General features: G+C 50.1%; 1 protein-coding gene across 3 annotated transcripts; it reads right to left on the reverse strand.

Annotated features, from left to right (window-relative positions):
• Positions 1-701: 701 nt before the first annotated feature.
• Positions 702-19694, reverse strand: BCL6B (BCL6B transcription repressor). Of its 3 annotated transcripts, none has more exons than XM_083472712.1 (10): positions 19557-19694; positions 15597-15768; positions 14640-14861; positions 12557-12976; positions 10659-10768; positions 9175-9366; positions 6957-7087; positions 5738-5875; positions 1936-3945; positions 702-1563 (listed from the first exon to the last, which is right to left on the reverse strand). In XM_083472712.1, exons 2-9 carry the CDS (start codon positions 15761-15763, stop codon positions 3814-3816), a joined length of 1512 nt encoding a protein of 503 aa, XP_083328838.1. In that variant the 5' UTR covers positions 15764-15768; positions 19557-19694; the 3' UTR covers positions 702-1563; positions 1936-3813. The 3 variants fall into 3 exon arrangements, with proteins under 3 accessions (XP_083328838.1, XP_083328839.1, XP_083328840.1); XM_083472713.1 differs by having other exon boundaries at positions 19503-19694; XM_083472714.1 differs by lacking the exons at positions 702-1563; positions 15597-15768 and having other exon boundaries at positions 3517-3945.
• Positions 19695-20195: the final 501 nt, after the last annotated feature.

A 20195-nucleotide genomic window follows, 5' to 3' on the forward strand; every position in this document is an offset into this window, starting at 1 on the left:
AAAATCCTGAGGATCCATGTGGATCCGTGCTTTGTAACCATGTTTTAAGTGGGGAGGGAAGGAAAAGCACTCAAGGGACAAGGAACACGTGTGGGGTGGGTGGAGAAGGATGCTGTTAATAATGCAGAAGAGGGGTATAAGAGGAGAAGGCTCTTATAAGAGGAGTGGGGAGGAGAGAGAGACAGAGAGCCTGCTTGCGGAAAAACTTTGCTGCTATTTAGCAAGTGGGGAGGAGAGAGGGACAGAGAGCCTGCTTGCTTTAAAGGAGCCAACCGGACAGGAGCCGCTTACACTCGTGTAAGCGGCTCCTCTCCTCTCCTCTCCTCTCCTCTCCTCTCCTCTCCTCTCCTCTCCTCTCCCACTTTGCTCCTTTAAAGCAAGCAGGCTCTCTGTCTCTCTCTCTCCTCCCCACTCAGCGGCTCTTCTCCCGCTTTGCTGTTTCAAAGCGAGCCACGGAGGAGGGAAGGAAGGGGAACCATGGATCCTCTGCTCACGACTGCAGCAGATCCCCCCCGCCACCCGCAGGCATTCGCTCCATAACACGCACAGACATTTCCCCTTACTTTCTAGGAGGAAAAAAGTGAGTGTTATGGTGCAAAAAATACGGTAATTTAAGGTCATATATATATGGCCTACCCAAACAAGACAGGTTTTTTATTTTAAAGTCCCCATTCAAGATGTTCGAGAAACGACAAACGATCGCCGGACAACTTTAGCTTTATTGAAACAACGCAAGGATATAAAGTTTGGCGACCTTACAAAGAGATTGTTTTGTTGCAGGCGTGCGTGAATAAATACATATAGATATATTTCAAAACCCAGACAGACCCTTGGTATCTTTCTGCGCCCCCCTCCAAACTTTACCCAGACCAAAAGGGAACCAGCCCGATTGATCCAATTCCTGGCATTGAAAGCCACAATTCCACAACATGCCCCTTTGCCCAGACACCAGGGGCGCCTTCAAAAAGCGCACCTTTCGAACCCAGGTCTTCGGGGATCAGGCACCGACATTCATTTTCCACTTGGGGGGGTGTCGTCTTCAGCCCCATGTCAACGCAGAACCTTCCTTCCTCTCTCACCGGAGGGGAGGCCTTTTCCTAATAACTCCCTTTAAAAATGGAAATCGTCTCATTTCCTGAAAACTGATGCATGCATGCAAAGAAAAAGAAAAAAGAAAAATCTGGAGGAGGCAGGCTGGTGCTTTCTCAAGGCGTTTCCTATTGTTCATTAGCTTTTTCCTCTCTTTCTGAGGTTCCAGACCTCTTCTAGAAACTTCTGGAAAGTTCTTAGGCTGCGGTTCCAGACCTCACTGTGTCCCCCTTCCCCACTTTCTGCTCCTGCCAGGCCCAATTCCGGATAAGGTTCTCTGAATGTGGCTTCGGCCACACCATCCTTTCAAAGCGCTTTGATTCCACTTTAAACAGCTGGCGCTTCCCCCAAGGAATTATGGGAACTGACACCCAAGGGTGCTGAGAAGGCCGTGCACCCGGACTTTCCCGGGATTCCAATGACGAAATTAAGTGTCCGGGCAAATCTGGGCTCAGCGACTTTCCTTTAAAAAAGCTTTTTGTAAATTTTTGAATGCTGATGACATTGAAATGAATTGAAGGGGTTCTAGCAACAAGGTAAAATGTAAGATGGGATTAATAATAGATAAACTAACAGGACATGAATTTGCTGAACCAATTTTTAAAAGGGATACAAAAATGGGAGACGTGAGGAAGTCAGGAAAATAAGTTAACTAAAGATGAGAAATTAAGAAAGAGGGAATTTTTGTTTTCTTTTATATGTGTTTTTTCTTTTTCTTTCTTTGTGTTTAATGTCTGTGTTTTTGTATTTTGTAATTTTGTATCTTTTTTTGTTTTTGTATTTTTCTAAACTTCTCTATTGATAAAACCTAATAAAATATTATAAAAAAATAAAAAATAAAAAAGCTTTTTGTGTCCAGATTTTTACTTCTTGAAATATGGGACCCTGCCTTACCCGCCGCCCCGCCCCCCCTGCAGAGGCACAATTCCCAGAATCCCCCGGGAAGAGGCATCGATGGTTAAAGCACTCTGGGAACTATAGTACTAGGAGGGGCAGATGGGGGGGTCTCCCCTCAACACTCTTAGCAAACTATAGCTCCCAGGACTCCCATGAGAGTCAATCCCACCTCCCAGGGAATTCTGGGAACTGTTGCTCTGTGGGGAGAATAGAAGGCTCCCCTCTCGGCACCATGAACAAACTACAGTTCCCATGATTCTCTGGGGGAAGCCGTGGCTGTTTAAAGTGGTATTGCACAGCGCTTTAATGGTATGAGGTGGAATCGGCCCACGTGACCCGCAACGTCTCTTCGATGTTAAGAGGAAGATCGGCAAACAACGCAGCATCGCAGTCGGAAGAAGGAAACAGCAGCAGCAATAATAATAATAATAATAATCAAGAATAACAATGGAGCACTAAGAACAGACAAGACAGATTTGGCCAGCAAAATAACACATTTAGAAAGAGCAAAGTACACTACACAGAACGTTAAAAAAACAAAATGAAGTCAAACAATGATTCTAATAAACTCCTCTTAACGTCTAGCTTATGTCCTGTGGAGGAGAAAAGCAGAGTCCATAGCTAGGGTGGGGCGGGGGTCAGTAGCAGGGACCCCTGCTTTGCACGCAGAAGGTTCTGGGTTCGAATCTCCGGCTGCCAGGAGCAGGGAAAAGTCTGCCTGAGAGACTCTGCTGGTTAAAGGAGTCAAGTTCTGGGATGAATGTGCCCCAGAGGATTCTGGGAATCCACAGTCACAACTTCCACTCCCCAAAGCATCTTGGAGATCCATAGCCGTGGCCTCCCTCCAGTGAATTATGGGAGGGAACTCTAGTTTTCCAGGGTTTGATCATTGCTAATGAGCCACGCTACAACTCCCAGCAGCCCCTAACAAATTACACCCTTTGGTATTAAGACCACCCCATAAAGCACATCGGAAGCAAATTCTTTTCCCCAAATAATTCTGGGCGCTGTAGTTTTTAACTCCTCGCGGCCTCAGCAAACTACAGTTCCCAGAATCCTTTGGGGGAAAGGGTGTGCCTTAAAGGGACAGTGCATTTATGCAGCCCAAGAGGTGTATAGCAGGCGTAACAGCTTTTTCTGCTCCTAATTCGCAGACTTTCTCGCCTGCCTTACACCTCTCCCGAATTTTTGCGCCGCTTCCCAGGCGACACAAAAAGGAACATATAAACAAAGAAGGCAAGAGACTAGCCGTGGCTTGGAAATTCTGCTTTTACTATCACAGCTCTGCCTGCAGAGCCGTACATCAGTTTTTGGGGTTTCTTCTCTAACCCCCAAGAAGGGAGTAGCGCCTAGTGGGTTTATATCTTGGGAGTGGGGGCATGAAGCAAGAATGGTTGCTCAATATTTCCCCCGCCCTGATTCTGAATAATAATTAGCTCTCAATTTAAACATTCGAAACTCACCGAATTATCTAAATTCGGGGTTTGGATCTGGCAGACGTCTGAATGGTTCTTTTTTTATATATCATTCTTTGCAGGAACCTCTTTAAATAATGAAAAAATGCAGTCGCCCAGAATGCATAGCTGCCAATGTTTTCCTTTTTTTAAATTCCCTTATTCCGAATAGGATTCCTCGCGAGAAAAGTTGACAGCTATGCAAGAATGTGACGCGCGCCATTTAGGGCGTCGGATATTCTGCGTTTCAGACACCGAAGAGGTCCAGCTCTCAGGTGCAGGATACGGAAGATTCCACTCAGATACCTGAGCGCAGAATCCGCCAGTCGGCGGATTTGTGGATCCGGCCGAAACTGCGCAATACGCTCCCTGCTCAGCAGAGACCAGCGTAAGGCCCTTCAAGGACTTTGTAGCGGATCTTTGTGTTGGTGATGGCGCCGTGTTTCTGTCGCAGGTGCAGCCGCAACTGGCTCTTGTGGCGGAAGCGGACGTCGCATTTCTCGCACTGCGGAGAGCAGACAGGTGTCAAGGCGGGCGCCTACGTCTCAGAGTGCTGCAGGGCGGCTTTCCCCAAACCGGTGCCCCGCAGAGGACCTTAAGGTCCATGGATAACCATAGTTTAGGAGTCCCGGGCCCTAAGGAAGGCAGACTATCCTCCGCCAGGGCCAGGGCCTTCTCAGTGGTGGCTCCGACCTGGTGGAATGTTCTGTCCCGGGAGACCAGGGCCCTGCAGGATTTAACCTCCTTCCGCGGGGCCTGTAAGACAGAGCTATTCCTCCTGGCCTTTAATTTGAATTCAGCCTGATCTTTTATTTCCCTTCTTTTCCCTCCCCCTCCCCTTTTATGAAGATTACCCGCTCTGAGACCCCACAGCTAATTCTCCCCTGGTCTCATCGCTGGCCCAAGTAGGACCAATTCAGCCAGCTAGCCCTGGTGACTATCTAATACAGTGGTACCTCGGGGGGTTAAGTACTTAATTCGTTCCGGAGGTCCGTTCTTAACCTGAAACTGTTCTTAACCTGAAGCACCACTTTAGCTAATGGGGCCTCCTGCTGCTGCCGCGCTGCCGGAGCAAAATTTCTGTTCTCACCCTGAAGCAAAGTTCTTAACCTGAAGCACTATTTCTTAGTAGAGTCTGTAACCTGAAGCATATGTAACCCAAGGTACCACTGAACTTATTAGATGGATTTTCCCCATATTGGTTTCTGAGCTTTGAATTTTATTGTCATTCATGATTTTATACTGTCTTTTATGCTGCGGCTATGTTGTACAGTCATACCTCGGGTTACAGACGCTTCGGGTTGCGCGATTTCGGGTTGCGCACCGCACCAAACCCGGAACGAGTTACTTCTGGGTTTCGGCGTTCGCACATGCGCAGAACCACTATATCGACCTTTTCACATGCGCAGAAATGCCGAATCACGACCCGCACGTGCGCAGACGCGGTGCTGCAGCTTGTGAACGCTGCGAGTTGCGAATGTGCATCCCGCACGGATCATGTTCGCAACCCAAGCATCCACTGTATTGTCGTGGAGGAGGGTCAGGATTTTAACTGATATGCATGAAATTTCATATATAGCTATATAATCCCTAGTGTAGTAAGAAATTTGGAGCAGACATTTAAAAATAAATAAATTATGAACCGCCCTAGTAGGGCAGTAACTGTTCCTTGATAATTTGTCGTCCCCCCCCCCATGATGGAACGTGGGGCGCACTGCCCTCTGCCCCCCCTTCCTACGCCCCTGGTCACCAAGACCCGTTTCTTGTCCGCCACATCAAACACACCATTAATAATAATAATAATAATAATAATAATAATAATATTTTATTTATATCCCGCACTCCCCAGCCTAAGCCGGGCTCAGGGCGGCTAACAAGAGTAAAATAATACAACATTCTAAAATCATTTCATTATAAAATTAATTCAAATCAGGTTAATAGCAACCATTGGGCTAGAGTTCTGTGAAGATTGCCAAAAGAGGGAGTCAGGCTGTGCCCTGGCCAAAGGCCTGGTGGAACAGCTGAGTCTTGCAGGAAAGATGTCAAGTCCCACAGGGCCCTCGTCTCTTGGGACAGGGCGTTCCACCAGATCGGGGCCACGGCCGAAAAGGCCCTGGCTCTGGTTGAGGCCAGCCTAACCTCCAAGATGTTTTTGTTTGAAGACCATAAGTTCCTCTGGGGGACATTCCAGGTTTGGCGCAGTGCGCAACCCGAAGCGTCTGTAACCTGAGGTATGACTGTACAACATAGCAGTATATATATATTTTATATATATATAAAGTTCCCTCTCCACTCACATGATAAGGCTTCTCTCCTGTGTGGATACGGAGGTGACTCTTTAGGGTCTGCAGATGCCGAAATCGAGTCCCGCACGTCCCGCAGGGGTAGGGCTTCTCCCCGGTGTGGATCAGGACATGGGCTCTCAAGTGAGCGACCTGGGAGAAGGAAGGAGGAATGACTGGTGGGTGGACACCTCTGCGGTTCCGCGATTGCATACCTTCAGCCTCCAGGATAGCGCATTCTTTAACATCAGCAGTCAGGAGCGCTTCAGCCCTGTTTTTGAGTCTGCCTGAAACTTAAAACCTCAATTTCTTAATAGGGCTATGTTTATAATAATAATAATATAATAATAATATAATAATAATAATTTATTATTTATACCCTGCCCATCTGGCTGGGTTTCCCCAGCCACTCTGGGCAGCTTCCAACAAAACACTAAAATACAATAACCTATTAAACATTAAAAGCTTCCCTAAACAGGGCTGCCCTCAGATGTCTTCTAAAAGTTTGGTAGTTATTTTTCTCTTTGACATCTGGTGGGAGGGCGTTCCACACGGTGGGCGCCACATAGAATCATAGAATCATAGAGTTGGAATAGACCACAAGGGCCATCGAGTCCAACCCCCGAGAAGGCCACCACCGAGAAGGCCCTCTGCCTGGTTCCCTGTAACCTCACTTCTCGCAATGAGGGAACCGCCAGAAGGCCCTTGGCGCTGGATCTCAGTGTCCGGGCAGAACGATGGGGATGGAGACGCTCCTTCAGGTATACTGGACCGAGGCCATTTAGGGCTTTCAAGGTCAGCACCAACACTTTGAATTGTGCTCAGAAACGTACTGGGAGCCAGTGTAGGTCTTTCAAGACCGGTGTTATGTGGTCTCGGCGGCCGCTCCCAGTCACCAGTCTAGCTGCCTCACTCTGGATTAGTTGTAGTTTCTGGGTCACCTTCAAAGGTAGCCCCATGTAGAGCGCATTGCAGCAGTCCAAGCGGGAGATAACCAGAGCATGCACCACTCTGGCCAGACAGTCTGCGGGCAGGGAGGGTCTCATCCTGCGTACCAGATGGAGCTGGCAGACAGCTGCCCTGGACACAGAACTGACCTGCCCCTCCATGGACAGCTGTGAGTCCAGAATGACTCCCAGGCTGCGCACCTGGTCCTTCAGGGGCACAGTTGCCCCATTCAGGACCAGGGAGTCCCCCACACCTGCCAGGTATCTCCCCCCACTTTTTTGTTTACCTGCACAAAACGAGATCCGCAGGTCTCACACTTGTAGGGCTTCTCCCCGGAGTGAATACGCAGGTGAGTCTTGAGATTCGCCGGGCGGTTGAACTGGGCGCCGCAAATCCCGCAGTGGTACGGCTTCTCTCCTAAGCGTGACAGGTAGCAGTGGCACAGGTGAGGCTTCAGGGGCCGGTCACACTATTCTGAATGCCCCCCTCACCCACCGATAAGGGACTCCATCTCCCCATTCTGAATAGACTCCTGGAAGGGACCCCCAAAGGTCATCCAGCCTAACCCCCTGCGATGCAGGCATCTCAACTAAAGCATCCCTGGCAGATGGCCGTCCAACCTCTGCTTAAAAACCTCCAAGGAAGGAGAGTCCACCACTTTCCAAGGGAGTCCGTTCCCCTGTCGAACAGCTCTTGCTGTCAGAACGTTCTTCCTAATATTTAGTCAGAATCTCCTTTCTTGAAAATTGAAGCCACGGGTTCGAGTCTTACCCTCCAGAGCAGGAGAAAACAAGCTTGCTTCCTCCTCCATGGGACAGCCCTTCAGATATTTGAAGATGGCTTTCATGGCTCCTCTTCTCCTGGCTAAACATACCCAGTTACTTCAACCATTCCTCATATGGCTTGGTTTCCAGACCCTTGACCATCTTCTTCACCCTCCTCGGCACACCTTACAGCTTGTCAATATCCTTAAATGATGGTGTCCCAAACTGGAAAGTGGACTCCAGGTGGGCTCTAACCAAGGAAGAGAAGAGCCGGACTATTCCTTCCCTTGATCTGGGCACTAGACTTCTGCAGATGCAGATTAGAATACCATTAGCTTCTTTTGCTGGGTGTTCCACCAGGCCGGGGCCAGAGCTGAAAAGACCCTGCCCCTGGGGCTCGGGACTTCCAAAGTGTTGTTATTTACCGTATTTTTCGCCCCATAGGGCGCACCAGCCCAAATAAAAAAAAAATTATTTCCCCCCCAGCCGACCCCAGCCCCCAGAACAAGCTGCTATCCGCAAGCCTAGGGAGCCCGGCGGTAAGTCGCGCCAGGCTCCCAAGGGTTGCGGAGAGCTGCCCGAAGCCTGAGGCGTGCTCCGCTGCACTCACCGGGTTTTCGGCTGCAGGCTGCTGTCCGCAAGCCTTGGGAGCCCGGTGGGAACTCCCGCGGGCTCCCAAGGCTTGTGGATAGCTTCCTGAAGCCTGGAGAGCGAAAGGGGTCAGTGCGCACCGACTCCTCATGCTCTCCAGGCTTCAGCGAAAGCCTGCATTCGTCCCATAGGACGCACACACATTTCCCCTTCATTTTTGGAGGGGGAAAAGTACGTCCTATAGGGCGAAAAATACGGTAGGTCCTCCGCGGGGCATACCAGGAAAGGCAGTCCCGTAGGTACGAGGGTCCTAGGCCGCATGTACTGCTAGCAAGCCAGGTGTCCCCCATCTTATATTTGTCATTCTGGTTCTTTCTGCCTAAGTACAGAACCTGACATTTGTCCCTGTTGAAGTTTAATTTATTGTTTTGATTATCCATATCGATATATAGATATACAGTCATACCTCGGGTTACAGACGCTTCAGGTTGTGTTTTTTCGGGTTACGGTAAAGGTACCCCTGCCCATACGGACCAGTCGTGTCCGACTCTAGGGTTGTGCGCCCATCTCACTTAAGAGGCCGGGGGCCAGCGCTGTCCAAAGACACTTCCGGGTCACGTGGCCAGCGTGACAAGCTACATCTGGCGAGCCAGCGCAGCACACAGAAACGCCGTTTACCTTCCCGCTATAAAGCGGTCCCTATTTATCTACTTGCACCCGGTGGTGCTTTCGAACTGCTAGGTTGGCAGGCGCTTGGACCGAACGACGGGAGCGCACCCTGCCGCGGGGATTCGAACCGCCGACCTGACGATCGGCAAATCCTAGGCGCTGAGGTTTTACCCACAGCGCCACCCGGACCGCCAAAACCCGGAAGTACTGGAACGGGTTACTTCCGGGTTTCAGCAGTTGAACATGCGCAGAAGCGCTAAATTGCACTTTGCGCGTGTGCAGAAACACCGAATCGCAACCCGCACGTGCACAGACGCGCCACTGCGGGTTGCGAACACTGCGGGTTGCGGACGTGCCTCCCGCATGGATCACATTCGCAACCCGTCACCCACTGTATAGACATTTGAGTTTTATATGCATAAGCCCATGTTCTGGATGAAAGCCCAGTTTAGACATTGTTCAAAGTAAAGGAAAACCAACCGGTATGCAGAGATCTGTGGCTTGCAAGGTTCCCTTTGTAGCGGAAGGCCGAGTTGCAGAAATGGCATTTGTACGGCTTTTCCTCGAAGGCGCTTCCTGAGTCTGGGGGGCTCCTTCCTCCTCCTCCCCCCTCTTCTTCATCTTCCTCCAGGTATCCTAAGTCGCAGGCACTGCAGTCGTAAGGGCCAGCCCCTGGGGAGTCACAAGTGCGAGGAGTTTGGGCCTGCCCAGTCCGTGCAAAAACACACTCTCTGCCCCGAAATCCCTTTTTCATAGACTCATGGAATTGTAGAGTTGCAAGAGGTTAGGGTGTCATCTAGTCCAACCCGCTGCAATTCAGGAATATCGTACGGGATTCGAACCCGCAACTTGGCGTTATCAGCACCATGCTCTAACCAACTGACTCATCTATTATTATGATTAATGTTAAAAAGGTGTTGCGATATGCAACATCGCTCTGCCAAAAATGTGAAAACGAGGCAAAACGGCGTTTGACCTTGTGCACGTTACGAGAAATTCGCACTAGAATCCTGGTGGATTTTCACGAGACCCTTTTAGAAAAATAAATGAATTGCGAACTGATGCGGAGAGATGGAGACTTATTCATTGATTAAATTTATCAGTCACTAAAGAACAATGGCAAGAGAAGTTGCTGAACTATGCAGAACTGGCAAAAATGACAGAAAGACGAAGAGAAAAAGGCAACAGAGACTTTGAAAAAGATTGGGAACCACTCATATTATATTATATTTTCAGAAACAAAGAAAGTCAATAGATTTAACAGGATTTAAACAAACATTTACATTATCAACATTAGAAAATGTTTAGGAGATAAGTGAAATATGATGGTGTGTTTACTTCTATTTTTATGTTTTTAGGTGTTATGTTATTAATAACTTTTAATAGTAATAATAATAATAATAATAATAATAATAATAATAATAATAATAATAATTTAATACTTATACCCTGCCCATCTGGCCGGGCCTCCCCAGCCACTCTGGACAGCTTCCAACAGGATATTAAAAACATGATAAAACATCAAACATTCAAAACTTCCCTAAACAGGGCTGCCTTCAGATGTCTTCTAAAAGTCTGATAGCTATTTATTTCCTTGACATCTGACAGGAGGGCGTTCCACAGGGTGGGCGCCACCACCGAGAAGGCCCTCTGCGATCTCGCTTTGGAAAAAAGCAGGGTTGAAACATCCCACCCATTCAAGGAGGCTACAGATAATTCAAAGCCCAAAACCTGGCAGAAAAGAAATGTCTAATGATGGTGCCAGGCAAGCCTCCCTGAGGACAGCGTTCCACAAGTGGGGAGCCACCACCAAAAAGGCCCCGTCCTCGTGTTGCGGCCCTCCGGCCCTCGCAACGAGGGGGCACACGAAGACAGGCACTCAGTGGCGACCACAGGGTCCGGGTTCAGTTCCTACGGGGGCAGATTGGAAAAGAGAGAAACAGAAACCACCCCTTTCTACTCACCAGAACCACAGGGGTCTCCCTGCCCCATGGAAGCGTCTTCTGGAGGGTGGGAGCAAAGCAGGGGGGCTGGCTGGTTGCAGGCGGAGCAGTGGGGCTGAGAGGACGGCAGCCTGGGCAAGAGCGGAAGGAAGGAAGGGTCAGAGCCAGGCAGAAAACGTCCTTCCTATCTTTCATCACAGTAGAAAAAATACAGTCAAGGAACCGAGAAATTACACAAAACAAATGAATCATGGAATCATAGAATCATAGAATCATAGAGTTGGAAGAGACCACAAGGGCCATCGAGTCCAACCCCCTGCCAAGCAGGAAACACCATCAGAGCACTCCTGACATATGGTTGTCAATAGCGTGTCAATAGCGTGAAATAGCGTGAAAATCCCTGAAACAAGAAGTAATCAACTAGAAATAAGTCTTTAAACATCAGCAGTAACACCTAGACCAAAGGAGCGTATCAGCCCTGTTATTGAGTTTGTTTTAAAATCTAAAACAGCTTATCTTGTATTCCTTTCTCTGAATTTGCGCTATCACCTTGCCAACAAAAGTCCATATAGTTCAAGCTCTGGTTTTCCCAGTAGTGATGTATGGAAGTGAGAGCTGGACCATCAAGAAGGCTGATCGCCGAAGAATGGATGCTTTTGAATTCTGGTGCTGGAGGAGACTCTGGAGAGTCCCATGGACTGCAAGAAGATCCAACCTCTCCATTCTGAAGGGAATCAGCCCTGAGTGCTCACTGGAAGGACAGATCCTGAAGCTGAGGCTCCAAGACTTTGGCCACCTCCTGAGAAGAGAAGACTCCCTGGAAAAGACCCTGATGTTGGGAAAGATGGAGGGCACAAGGAGAAGGGGACGATGGAGGACGAGATGGTGGGACAGTGTTCTCGAAGCTACCAGCATGAGTTTGACCAAACTGCGGGAGGCAGTGGAAGACAGGAGGGCCTGGCGTGCTCTGGTCCAGGGGGTCACGAAGAGGCGGACACGACTAAACAACAACATGTCTAAAACTTGCCATTTAGGTTTTCAAACCCTTTTTGTAAACGCAGGGGAGCGTTTCAGCCCTGTTATTGCATTTGTTTAAAATCATTTAAGGTTTACGATTTCTCGATTTCCTTCTGAGGAAACTGAATAGTCCAGTGAAACAAGATTTGTAGCCAGCATCCCGTTAAGGCTTTGTTCAGTTCTAGGTTTTTCTAATTTATTTCCTTAAACTTTTTGTTATTTAGTTTAATTCTATAAGATAATATTTCTAGTCAATTCCTTCTCGTTTCTGGGATTTTCACAGTCTTTCATCACAGGTCTCACAGCAGGCGCAGCGGTGGCAGGAGGCCCCATTAGCTAAAGTGGTGCTTCAGGTTAAGAACAGTTTCAGGTTAAGTATGGACCTCTGGAACAAATTAAGTACTTAACCCGAGGTACCACTGTAATAATTTCTTATTTATACCCCGCCCATCTGGCTGGGTTTCCCCAGCCACTCTGGGCAGCTTCCAACAGAACACTAAAATACAATAACCTATTAAACATTAAAAGCTTCCCTAGACAGGGCTGCCTTCAGATGTCTTCTAAAAGTCAGATAGCTGTTTATCTCTTTGACATCTGGTGGGAGGGAGTTCCACAGGGCGGGCGCCACCACCGAGAAGGCCCTCTGCCTGGTTCCCTGTAACTTGGCTTCTCGCAGCGGCGGAACCGTATCTTAAATTTTGGAAATGTACATCCAGTTTTTTATCCCTTTAAATTTTGGGGGAGCTCCCAAATGAGTGGGGCGCTAAGCTGGAGCTTGTTTAGCTTATACTGCACCCAGCTGACCTCCGCCCGCTGTCCTACGCCCCCAAGAGGAAACTAAACACCATTTTCCCAACGTGCAGGCCGCAGTTCATCTGTAAAGTCCCCACCTGCTCCCTGACCTGTGAAGGCGGCTTCCGTCCCCGGGGTCTCCATCCCGGCCGGCCTGGCCGTGCAATTCGGGGGGGTCCGGCCTCCCCTCGCACAGCATGGAATTGAGGACGATGAAGCGATACTTCTTCCAGTGGCAGGTTTTGGGGTCCGCGCCTGGGGGGGCACAGCCGCTGGACTCGCGGGGGGAGGCCGGCTGGCCCGGGGGGGACTGGTCCCCGGCCCCCGGCGACATCGCAGACCCCAATTCCTTGTCCTTTGGGCAGTAGGGCGCCGGCAGAGGGCAGCCGGAGGCCTCAGCGACGGTGGGGGGTTCTTCTTGGCCCTGCCTTGGGAAACTGGGGGCAAGGGACCCCCCGGCGTCTTCTAGGGGTCTGTGGCGGAGGAAGGTGGGCGCTGGGGGGGTCAGGAAGAAGGTCACCCGGTCGTAGCTGCGTAAGAACATCAGAACAGAAGAAAGTCAGATTCCAACCCACAGTCAGAATTCGAACCCAGGACCTCTGATTTCCAGCAACTTGGATTATTCAGAAGCATTTGCCGCCCCCCAACTGCGACGGCAGAGCTTAGCCGTTCTGGCTAGTTGCCTTCAATAGCTGGCTGCTCCGTGTATCTGCCTGAACCTCTTTTTAAGCCGTCCTGTGGCAGTGAGTTCCACTGGGCTGCGTGGAAAAAATGCTTTGTCTGCCCTGAACCAGAGAAGTGGGATTGGACTTCTGAATTAAAGAAGCCTTTGTTGTCATCTTCCCAAATTTCCACGGCTGCCATTAAGACGAGGAAGGGCCCTTCTCCGGTCTGCTTCAATAATAATAATAATAATAATAATAATAATAATAATAATAATAATAAAATTTCATTTATACCCCGCCCTCCCCAGCCAAGAACGGGCTCAGGGCAGCTGACACCAAATATAAAAACAATTGATTGAAATACAACTTTAAAAACAAGATTAAAATACAACATTGAAACATTAAAATGCAGCCTCATTTCAGTGGAAACTCAATCAAAAACTTTTGGGGGGATAAAAATGTCAAGTCTTCACCAAGGCTTACTATCCAGACTGGTCCTGGCACCTGTTCAGAGCTTATTTCCTTAGGCAAGAGTACCAGATATGTTTTAAGAACGGTGGAGTGCTGATATTTTGACGAATGTCACATCGACTTGCCTCCCACATTTGATTTCACTGGCCCCCCTCTGGTTCGGCAGCGTCCTGCTCTCAAAGATTCCCACGATGAGAAACCCCCAGGGAGGATTCGAACACAAGACCCCACTCCCTTTCTGCGTTTTCCATCAACTGGGACACAGAAGCACTTGCTGCCTCTGATTATGGAGGCAGAGAATAGCTGTTCTGGCTAATAGCCCTCCCCCAAATAGCCTTTTCGAATGGGTCCAGTCTTCTTTCAAAGCCATCCAAGTTGGCTGCGGTCGCTGCCTCAAGTGGCAGGGAGTTCCGCTGTTCCTCTGCCTGAAAAAGCGCTTCGTTGCGCCTGCCTCGAATCTTCCAACCCGTTTCTCTGTGGTTTGTTCTCTGGCATAGCTGTCAACTTACAGATTTGAAAATAAGGGACCAGCAGCCTCGAAAATAAGGGATCAGCAGCCAAAATAAGGGATTTTCCAAACACAGGTATGTTCAACTTCTGAGCCCCTCTGAGCCAAAGGCAGAAAGCCCAGCCAGCAGCCAAACGAAGCCTCAAGCGGTGGTTCCCACAGCGCAGCAACCCAGCAAAGGGGATGCAGCAAGGAAAACCACCGTCCCCTCTCCGCTGGGAAGCGCTGAGCAAAGGCGAGTCCCCAGGCAACGCGGCCGATTTGATTTGCACAAGGCATGCAAGCTCCACCCCCTGTCGTTCTCAGACTCCTTATTGGGTGAGCAACGCAGCCAAGCAACACAGCTGGAGCCTCCTTCTTCCCTGGCCGGCAGGGAGGGAGGGAGGGAGAGGAGCTGCTTCCTTTGAAACCCGGGAAATTTAAGGGACATCATCAATAAGGGACCGCAGCGGGACAGAGCGCTGGGATAAGGGACTGTCCTGCCAAATAAGGGACAGTTGACAGCTATGTTCTCTGGGGGCACCCCTCTTGCCCTCCCCACCCGCGTACCTGGCCTGGATGAAGCGATGGCAACTCTCCACCACGTGTTCCATCTGCAGGTAAGAGGCGGCAGCCAGGACCGCGGGCACCGTGCCCGGCGTGAGGACCAGGCGGGACGTGTACATGAAGTCAAGGAGGGCCTGGAAGCCGGCGGGCTCGATGGAACTGGGCAAAGTGAGTACGCTGACCTCGTGGCCCCCCTGGCCCAGGAAGATGGAGTAGAAAAACCCGCTGCAAAGGGCACAGAGAAGGAGAGGGGTCAGGACAAGAGGACCGCAAGTCCCAGCATGCATTGCTCCCGCAAGCAGAGGAGAAGGGACCGCAGTTCCCAGCATGCTCTAGTTGCGGCCACGTTCTATGATGGAATGTGGGACACTCACACAGGGCAAACCATGGTTTCCTTTGCAAGACCATGGTTCTGGAGCACCCTGGTTTTCAGCAGGGGGCAGGTCCACTGTCCCTCAGACCTTGTGGGGGGCCAGACTATATTTTCGAAAAAAAGGAAGAAGAACGAATTCCAGAGTAGCACACGGAAATGCTGTTTACCTTCCCGCCGGAGTGGTACCTATTTATCTACTTGCACTTTGACATGCTTTTGAACTGCTAGGTTGGCAGGAGCAGGGACCGAGCAACGGGAGCTCACCCCGTCGCGGGGATTCGAACCACTGACCTTCTGATCGGCAAGCCCAAGAGGCTCTGTGGTTTAACCCACAGCACCACCCGCGTCCCTAATTACCATGGAATAGGGTGCCCCTATTTTCATTGGATAAATGTTAACCACACAGCTGGCTAATGTCCCATCTCTCCAGACGAGCCCAAGGTCTCAAATTCAGTACTCAACCAAGCGTTCCTCAGCCACATGCTCTTGTCGCTCCCTCTTGCACTTTCACAAGCCGCCGCTGCCCTCCTGCGGACCCCCTTGGCCACGCGTGGCACAGACACACACAGGTAGGGTGGGACGCTCACCTGCAGGCGGTGAGGACGGCTTTGTGGGCCTGCAGGGGGCAGCCCCCCACTCTCAAGGTGACGTCCGTGAGGAAGTGCCTTTTCCGGAGCTCGTTCAGGTTCATCAGGACATCGCCGGAGTGGCGCGTGAATTCGCGCACGTCGCTCTGGTCGCGTGGCCCGGCCATCACACCTACAGGAGCGGGAAGAGCCTTAGAATCGCGGAGACCACCAAAGGTCATCTAGCCCAACCCGCCGTTGCAGAACTCGAACCCGCAGCCCTGAGACGAAGAGCCTGCCAGTCTGCTGGGCAATAGATACAGGACATAATATAGAGAGGGAAGTCAGTTAAGACCCAAGGGACTCAAACCAGTTTAGAGGAATAGGAAGAATGCGATGGTAAAAGGGGGGAAAAGAAAGAGAAAATATGAAGGTAATGTGTTGCTATGAAGTTTGTGTATCAAATATTTAAACGATGGTTTGTACTCCTTAAATAACATTGTGAACTTGACAAGTATTCTTTTTCCCTTTACACTTTTTATATTTTCTTTTATGTATCGTATTCTTTTTGGTACAAGCGGGTGTAAGGATTAATTTGTTCTCATTTTTGTAAATTTCTTAATGCAATAAAGATGATCTATAAAAAGAAAAGAAAGAAAAGAAATTAAAAGCATATACAGTTACACCAAAAGCAGGAAAACCTAAAAGATCACGAAAATTAGAGAGAGAGAGAGATATCCACACACACACAAAACATATAGATTTGAATCTCTGGGAAAAACTTTGGAAGAGTGATTCGAAGTTCACAGCATGTTATTCATTGAAGGAGATCTACCTGAAAATGATTTATAGATGGTATTTAACTCTGAGTAGACTTGCTAAAATGTTTAAGTCATAATCGGGTAAGTGCTGGAGATGAAATGAGGTTACGTTTTATCACATGTGGTGGACTTGTAAAAGGGTAAAAGAGTATTGGGAAATGATATATAATGAATTGGGGGAAAAAAATGTTTAAAAGTACCTTTCCAAAAAAACCCCCACAGAGTCCTCTTTGCTGGGGATAATTCAGAGGGTGTCAAAAAAGACTATTTATGTACGCCACTACTGCGGCCCGTGTTTTGTTAGCCCCAAAATGGAAAACGAGCGAGGTCCCAAGCAAAGAAAACTTAAACTGACGGAATACACGCAATTGCAGATTTAACATATAGCATAAGAGAACAAGAAGAACATACGTTTAGAGAAGATTGGAAAACGTTTACTGAATATATGGGTGAAAATTGTGTTCCTTTAAAAATGCTGGTAAAAAGGTAAAGGTAAAGGGACCCCTGACCGTTAGGTCCAGTCGCAGATGACTCTGGGGTTGCGGTGCTCATCTCGCTTTATTGGCTGAGGGAGCTGGCGTACAACTTCTGGGTCATGTGGCCAGCATGACTAAGCCACTTCTGGCAAACCAGAGCAGCGCACGGAAACGCCGTTTACCTTCCCGCCTTTACCTATTTATCTACTTGCACTGGTGTGCTTTCGATCGGCTAGGTTGGCAGGGACCGAGCAACGGGAGCTCACCCCGTCGCAGGGATTCGAACCGCCGACCTTCTGATCAGCAAGTCCTAGGCTCTGTGGTTTAACCCACAGCGCCACCCGCGTCCCTAAAAATGCTGGTAGCATTAAGATAAATCTAGCAGTGTAAATAAGTTTTGATGGATGTAACAATGGCTTACTGATAGTTTCGTTCATGTAAAACATGCAGGGATGTTTGGTATGCAAAATGAACCACGGAAAGAGAAGAAAGGAAATCTTTGATTTAAGGTTGCTTAAATGAATATTTTGAAATGTAAATTAGAAAATGAGAGAGAGAGAGAGAGAGAGCGCGCGCGAGCGCCTCACACTCTGCCGACTGAGCCAGTGGCGTAGCGTGGGTTGTCAGCACCCGGGGCAAGGCAAGTAATTTGCACCCCCTAACCCGTGGATTTGCGCCCCCTAACCCGTGGATTTGCACCCCCTAACCCTAACCCCCAGATGTTGCGCCCGGATGCGGCCGCCCCCCCCCTGCACCCCCCACACTACGCCACTGGACTGAGCTGCCATGAGCTCGGCTGTCCTGGAGTCATATAGAGAACTGGAGAGTCGGAAGGGGTACCCAGCGGCCATCCAGTCCACCCCCTGCAATGCAAGGATCATAGCTGAAGAATCCCTGACAGATGGCCACCTGAGCTCTGTTTAGAGACATCCATCAAAGGGGAGTCCACCGCACACAGGACAGCCTTCTCATGCCAGGGACTTAACTCAGAGCCGGAGGAGGGAACCCAGGAGTCCTGGCCGCCTGCCGCCTCTTTGATCCTCCCGCCCATTCATTTACTGAAGAACGCAGAAGTCCTGGCGCCCTGCCTTTTGCGGCCGCACGCAGCTCCAAGAAGTCACGGAAAACCCCTCCCCGGAGTCCCTAGTTCCCACGATCCCTTGCACCAAATCTGCAGTCCCTAGTTCCCACGATCCAAAGGTCCCTGCACCAAATTTTCTGTATTTATTTAATGCATTTATATCCTGCCTTCTTCCCGAGTCGGGATTCAAGGCACCTGCAAGTATTTTGATGGATCAACCGATTGCATTTAAATCTCGCCTTTTTCTCCAGTTTGCACAAAGGGGCGCGCATGGTTCTCTAACCCCCCCCCTCATTTAATCCCCACGACAACCCTGCGAGGCAGGTGAAGCGGAGAGCCAGTGACAGGGAGCTTCACGGCCGAGGGGGGATTCGAACTCAGGTCTTTCCCGCGTCCCGGTCCCGTGCGTACGCGCCGTACATCCGAAGCGCATTTCCTTTTCCTCAAGAGAATCTCGGGCGCTGTAGCTGATTAAGGGTGCTGGGAATTGTAGCTCCGCGAAGGCTTCAACTTCAGTCGCCAGGGTTCTTAAACCGCAACGGGATCTCAGATTTGCCCACGCACTATGCGTTCAAAGCCACTTAAGAGTCCTGGGAACTGTAGCTCTCCAAAGCTCCTTGGAATCATCGCACCCCGAGGGGGAAACTACAATTCCCAGGATTTTGATTTGATTTTTTGAAATCATTTTCATTTGATGTCACAAATATACATTTATATCGATACAGTGGTGCCTCGGGTTACATACGCTTCCGGTTACATACGCTTCAGGTTACAGACTCGGCTAACCCAGAAATAGTACCTCGGGTTAAGAACTTCAGAATGAGAACAGAAATCGTGCCCCGGCGGCGTGGCAGCAGCAGGAGGCCCCATTAGCTAAAGTGGTGCTTCAGGTTAAGAACAGTTTCAGGTTAAGAACAGACCTCCGGAACGAATTAAGTACGTAACCAGAGGTACCACTGTAAAGTTTATCTATCTATCCCTTCCCATTCTTGCAGCCGAGAGATGAGGTCAGCTGTGGAACTCACTGCCACTGGAGGCAGCGAGCGCTGGCAACCTCAGATTTACCTAAGAGGACTTAACCCGAGGTACCACTGTGTTCCAAATACATTTTTATTTTTAACGGAGTGCCCTTTACCTGCGCGATGTGCGGAGATGCCTCTATTGTTCTGCGCCTTTGGGGGAGAAAAGCGCAAGGCGAGCGCATGAGACCATGGAAACCGAGACCGCCGCCTCTCCCCCCACCAAACCACCCCCGGGGGTCCCTTTTCCTCCCAGCCCGCTGCTAAGAACCTAAGAAGACCCTGGACTCATCCAGGCCCCCCCACCCTCTTTTCCCGGTGGGCCAAGCTGGTACCCACGACGGAGAAACCCGCAACCGGGACCCGCGCGCACGAGGAACTCTCCCCGCAGCTATCATCCAGACGCATTTACTGCCTCCGACAGGGGACGGCGCAGATCATAGCCCTCTTGGCTAGTGGTAGTAGCCACGGGTAGCCTCTCCTTCACCCCTTGAACCCCGTTCCCCCCCCCCAAGTGGAAAAAACCCCACCCGCCCTTCACCCCTTTTGCGCGTCCTTGGGAACGCCTGGCTTTGAGCGCTTACCGCCCTGTCCCGCAGGGTCCTTCTTGGAGCCGCCTGCAAGGTGCTGTCCCTGCCCGCTTCAGGTGGGGAGGGGGCCAGAAAGCCAGCTGAACCCCCTTTCACCCCCCCCCTGAAGCCGCGGCGCCCCGAGAACCAGCCTCAGAGGACCGACGGGCCGGTGTGGCCTTTTTATAACGTCGCAGAGGAAACGGCGTTAAGTCACACATCCTTCCTTTCAGAGTTTGGCTCAGCTGTACTGCGAAGGAGAGAGAGGTGTGTCTCTGTGTGTTTTTGGGGGGGGCAGGAGTGGGTGTATTTATAGCACTTTCAGGAAAAAGAGGGGGGCGCTTACAACTCAGGGAAGCTCCGCGTCTTAGCGCACAACCCCAAAGATGGAAGCATGACCCCCCCAAAAAAAACCCTGACTGTCTTCTTTCAGTTCCCCAAATCTTGATATCTTGCCAAACGCACTGAATGGCGGCGGGGGGGGGGGGTTCCCTGCTTCAAAGCCCCCTCCCCGACCCCTAAGGCTTTTTCTAGACTTTGTTTCAGGCTTCCTTACATTGTGAGATTTCTCGCAAGCAGAAGGCGCGCGTCGGAGGGGTTAGTAAGGTTTTGTTCTTTTTTATTTTGGGGGTGGGCGAAGGCCGGAGAGAGGAA

Source organism: Podarcis liolepis (assembly GCF_965112155.1).
Source record: "Podarcis liolepis genome assembly, chromosome: 13".
In the NCBI taxonomy this organism is placed as follows: domain Eukaryota; kingdom Metazoa; phylum Chordata; class Lepidosauria; order Squamata; family Lacertidae; genus Podarcis; species Podarcis liolepis.